The sequence below is a fragment of the Chiloscyllium plagiosum genome, chromosome 7 (genome assembly GCF_004010195.1).
Source record: "Chiloscyllium plagiosum isolate BGI_BamShark_2017 chromosome 7, ASM401019v2, whole genome shotgun sequence".
NCBI lineage: Eukaryota > Metazoa > Chordata > Chondrichthyes > Orectolobiformes > Hemiscylliidae > Chiloscyllium > Chiloscyllium plagiosum.
This window is the reverse complement of record NC_057716.1, coordinates 20,004,627-20,009,828: the sequence shown is the minus strand read 5'-3', so window position 1 is coordinate 20,009,828 and position 5,202 is coordinate 20,004,627. Positions and strand designations below refer to the sequence as shown.

At 41.1% G+C, this 5,202-nt stretch overlaps 1 protein-coding gene across 1 annotated transcript in view; it reads left to right on the top strand.

The window, feature by feature from the left end:
- Nucleotides 1-444: 444 nt before the first annotated feature.
- Nucleotides 445-5,202, top strand: part of nbeal1 (neurobeachin-like 1) — a 229,200-nt gene continuing 224,442 nt past the window's right edge. Inside the window, exons 1-2 of the mRNA XM_043694473.1 lie at nucleotides 445-451; nucleotides 1,350-1,417. Of these exons, the coding sequence (XP_043550408.1) occupies nucleotides 445-451; nucleotides 1,350-1,417 (75 nt within the window). The remainder of the gene's footprint in view (nucleotides 452-1,349; nucleotides 1,418-5,202) is intronic.

The window sequence follows — 5,202 nt, the reverse complement described above, 5'->3', positions numbered from 1 at the left end:
CGCTTTGTGCAGGTATTTGCTTTATACCCAGTTACATGGGCACATGGGCATTCATATTTGGATAATTCTACCTGCAGTACATGGACTGCAACAGTTCAAGAAGGCAATTCACTTCCACCACCACCACCACCAACTCCGGGGCAATAAGGGACAGGCAATAAATGCTGGGCCAGCCAGCAACACCCAAATTCCAAATGAATAAAAAATATTGTATTCCAGCTGTTGTATTTGTTTAATGCCAGTAGGGGGAGCCACAATAAAACAGTTCAAAATCCTTCTTCATCTAATTATGCCTGTTCATCACAATGTAGTTAAGAGGCTGAATCTGTTAAAGTCTTGCTGTTGGCATCTTTGCCCTTTCTGAATCTATTTACATGCACATATATTCTGTGTACCATACAGCATTGCAGGCTATAACATTCACTTGCCTGAGAGTCTTAGGAAATGTCAAGTAAAACTATCCAGTTCATTCGCTTTGATTTACTGAAGGAAAACTGAAGTGTGAGAGTGTATATTCTGGTTTTTTTTCTTTCAAGGTGGGGTATTACACCTAAAGTTACCTGCTCCATCGGACAAGTGGAATTATTAATCATCACTTGTGGCAAATAATAAATAACTATGAAATCGTTTGGATAATAAAATAATGGTTACTACACATTTAGGAGTTTCATCTGGCTATATCACTATAACAGATTAATGCACTTAAGTCTCATGTTCGCATTTTTGCCCTATGTGTTCTGCATTGCACCGATTGAAGTCCAATGCAGCTGGAGGAACAGTATGTCATTTTAGACACTTTGCAGCCTGCTGGTCACAACATTGAATTCAACAACTTCAGGCCATGAACAGGAATTGAGAGAGTCAGGTAGTATATTAAAGAAGAGGAAAAGGTTGTAATCTCTGGATTACTTCCAGCGCCACGCGGTACTGAATATAGGAATAGGAACATAGGTCAGATCAAAGCGTTAAAGGATGGTATAGGAAGGAAGGGAGGGCTTTAGATTTTTGGATCATTGGGACAGTTTCTGGGGTGGGTGGGACCTGTCCAAGCTGGACTGTTGCCCCTGAACCAGAATGGGGCCATTGTCCTTGTTGCTCATGCTGCTGGAGAGGTTTTAAACTGACTTATCCAGGCAGGGGTGGGGCACAGAATAAATGAGAAATCAAGAGGAAGGTCCAATTAGATATAGAAGGATAGGACAGCCCAGTTGGTGGAGACGGATAAGACGTGTGGGAGGTCCAGATAGCTAAACCATATCTATTTTAATGCAAGGGGTTTGACTGGTAAGGTGGATGAAGTTAGAATGTGAATCAGCATGAGGGAATATGATATTGTTGCAATCACCAAGACATTGTTGAAGAAAGGACAGGACTGAAGCTCAACATTCCAGGGTTTGGAGGTTCAGGCACAAGAGAGGTGAGAACATTGCATTATTACTGATAATGGAACCCATCACGGCAGTAACGTGGGAGGACATGCTAAAAGGGTCTTCAAATGAAGCCATCTGTGTCGAGCTTAAAAATAATAAAGGGTGATCACTTTGCTGGCGTTATACTTCAGGCCTTCCAACGGTCAGAAGGAGAGAGAGGAGCAGATATAGGCAGGAAGAGTTGTTGTAGGGGATTTCAACCTTGTTAACATTAACCAAGATTGCCTTATTATGGAAGGATTAGATGGGGTGGAATTTTTAAAAGTGGATCCAGGAGAGCTTTTTGTGCCAGTACATAGATTGGCCTACAAGAGATGATGCAGTGCTAGATTTAATCTCAGTGAAGGAAGCTGGTTAAATGATTGGTGTTTCGGTGGGCAAGCATTTTGGGGATAGTGATCACAACTCTTTAAGTTTCAAAGTCATTACAGAAATGGGTAAGGATGGTGCAGCATTTAAATGTCTACATTAGGATAAGGCTAATTTCAATATCATTATAAAGGGTAGTGCCATTGATTTACATGTTGGCTGACATAGACTTCCGTAAGGCCTTTGATATGGCCCCATATGGACAGCTGTTCCAAAGCTAAGAGCACAGGGGATCCAAGGCAAGTTAAGAAACTACATCTAAAATTGGCTTGTATATAAGAGGCAAAGGATGATGGTGGAGAGATTTTATTTTGTGATTGGAAGCCTGTGATGAGCAGTATACTACAGGTATCGGTGATGGGACCTTGCTGATGGTTATGTGCTTTAATAACCTGGATGAGAATGAAGAAGGCAAAATTAGTAAGTTTTCAGATGACAAGAAAATTGGACTTAGTGAGTTTTGGGAAGATTTGTAGCTCCAGTTGAGGTTCTGGATGTAGGTTTGCTTGCTGAGCTGGAAGGTTCATTTCCAGATGTTTCATCACCATGCCAGGTAACACCCTACTCGTTCCAATCTGAACTCTATCAACAAACACATTGAGTTAGATCCCATCCACCACCCCCTGAGAAAAAGAACTGGAAATGACATCACCACCGGAAATGATGTTACCACAATAAATGACATCGCCAAGCCAAAGAAACCCAAACATCTAGACAGAAAGCAGGAATTATCAACAGTGCTTTGCCCGGAGGCCCATTGAAGATATTATATCTGGAAATGAACCTTCCAGCTCAGTGGGCAAACCTACATCCAAGAAAGTTGGTGGTGTTGTTGATAGGGAAAAGGATAGTCTCAGGCTACAGCCTGATATTGGTCAGCTGGTAAAGCTGGCAGAGCAATGCCAGATGGAATTTAATCCTCATAAGTGAGAGGTAATGCATTTGGAAGATCTAATAAGGAAAGGATATACACAATGAATTATAGATCCCTAAGGATTACTGAGGGACAAAGGGACCTTGGAACACAAGTAATTAGATCCCTGAAGGTGCCAGCACAAGTAGACAGAATGATGAAGAAGACAACGAGATGCTTTCCTTCATTAGCTAGGACCTAAAATTATTGAGCAAGGAAGTTTTGTCACAATTTTTTAAAACATCGGTTAGGCCACAGGTGGAATACTGTGTGTGGTTCTGGTCACCACACTATCGGAAGGATGTGATTGTACTGGAGAGGGTGCAAAGGAGATTCATCAAAACATTTTTTGGGATCAAAATCTCAATTATGAAGAGAGACTGGATAGGTTGGCTTTGTTTTCCTTGGAGCAGAAAAGGCTGAGGGAGGAATCTGATTGAGATATACAAAATTATGAGAGGTCTAGATAGTGTAGATCATGAGAATCATTCCCTTTGACAGATGTATCTAAGACCAGACGGTATTAGTTTGAAGGCGAGGAGTAAGTGGTTTAGAGATGTAACAAAAGAGATTTTCACCCAGAATGTGGTAGAAACATGGAATGAGTTGCCTGAGACAGTGTTGAAGAGTGGTATTTCCCTTACATTTCTGGAGCATCTGGATGAGCACTTGAAATGCCAGGGCATAGTAGGCTATGGATCAAGTTCAGGTAAATCAGATTAGTGTAGTTTGGTGCTTGTTATTCAGCATTGACATGATGGACCGAAGAGCCTGTTTTTATGCTATATGATTCTATTACTCTTCCTCCCTTCGTGCACCAACAACTTATTTTTGTGTTTTTGCTTTCTTTCTTCTATTAACATCTACTGGGGATTAATGCTTCGTTTCTTCTTGACAACTATCATCATTCTCTTTCTGTTGTTTTATGATATGTTTTACACCTAATGTCCCCCATTCTTTAACCTTTCCTAACTTTTTCTTTAGTTCCACCTGCCCCTCTACTTTTTCATCAGGATATGGCCCGGTGGTAGTGTCCCTACCTTTGAGCCAGGAGGCCAATGTTCAAGTCCAACTTGTTTCAGAGGCGTGCATCTCTGACTGAACAGATTGTTTAGAAAATATTTAAAACCCATCACATTTTTGGCTCCCTTCAGTTTTGAAGGTGAACCATCTGGCAACCACCTGATGAAGGAACGGCATTCCAAAAGCTTGTGCTTCCAATTAAACCTGTTGGACTATAACCTGGGGTTATGTGATCTTTAACTTTGTACACCCCAGTCCAAGACTGGCATCTCCAAATCATATTGGATACGAAATGTTAACTCTGTCTTTTTCTCCCCAAAAATACTGTCGAACCTGCTGAATTTCTCCAGCACTTTCTGCTTTTACTGCAGATGTCTAGCATCATCAGTATTTTGCTTTCTTTAAAAGATTGCTGCTTTTCAATGACAAATGATCACTCCATGACAGGATTTCTGGGACTGCACATTCCCGCTTTTCCACAGAAATCAAGAATCAGAGGGTCGTGCAATGATTCCAAATTAATTCTTTAAAGATTCATAGTTGACCATATTTACAAGAGCATTGTTCATACATATCAACCTTATGGTTGGTTGGAGCCTATTCAATTGAGTCCCATTGTAAATCATGTATGCTCTTTGTGATTTTACTGCTTGTGAGGTTTTCTGGGAATATGACCTTTGGGAGCTGCAGAACTTTACTGAGATGTATGTAGTTGATATCTCTCGACAATTGATACATAGTATTACATGACCATTGCTTTACATTTTCACACCATTTAGTTGTTTGAAGTTTAGAAGGCTTTGAGACTAGAAGTGGCAACTCTGAACTAAGATTCATTATCTTGGCCTTCTCATTTTTGTTTCTCTTAACCCCACTCCTTGGGCCCTTCTCAACATCTGCTTCTCTTCCTGTTACACAGTCACACCAGCAGACAGTAGGTTTCCTCTGTGCCTCTCTCTCAGCATTCTTCAAAGGATCCATTAAAACATCTGTCACTACCTCCTCACAGGCAGCAGTACCAATTGCCCTCCGATGGCAGGTTGTGTGCACTTAGTTGAAGTATAAGTTATTAAGGGATGATCGAAATGAGGTAAAGGATTTGATAGGGGAGAAATAGAGAGATTGTTCTTCCTCTCTGGTGAGGCAGGGGTGAGGGACATCCAGAACATTTGGGCCCAACTTTAACCATTAGAGCCAGACCATTTGGGGATGACGTCAGGAAGCAACTCCTCACATAAAGTGTTGGGAAAATCTGGAACTTTCTTCTTTGAAAAAGCTGCTGAGGCTGGGGTCAATTGAGTGTCAAAGCTGAGTTTGATAGATTTTCGTTATGCAGAGGTAAGGGATATGGAACAAAGCTAAACTGAGTGAAGGAATGGATCAGCTTTGATCAAATTGAATGATGGAACTGGCTTGATGGGCTGAATGGCCTTAATCTAAGCTTTGTCTCTTTCATTTATATTGGGA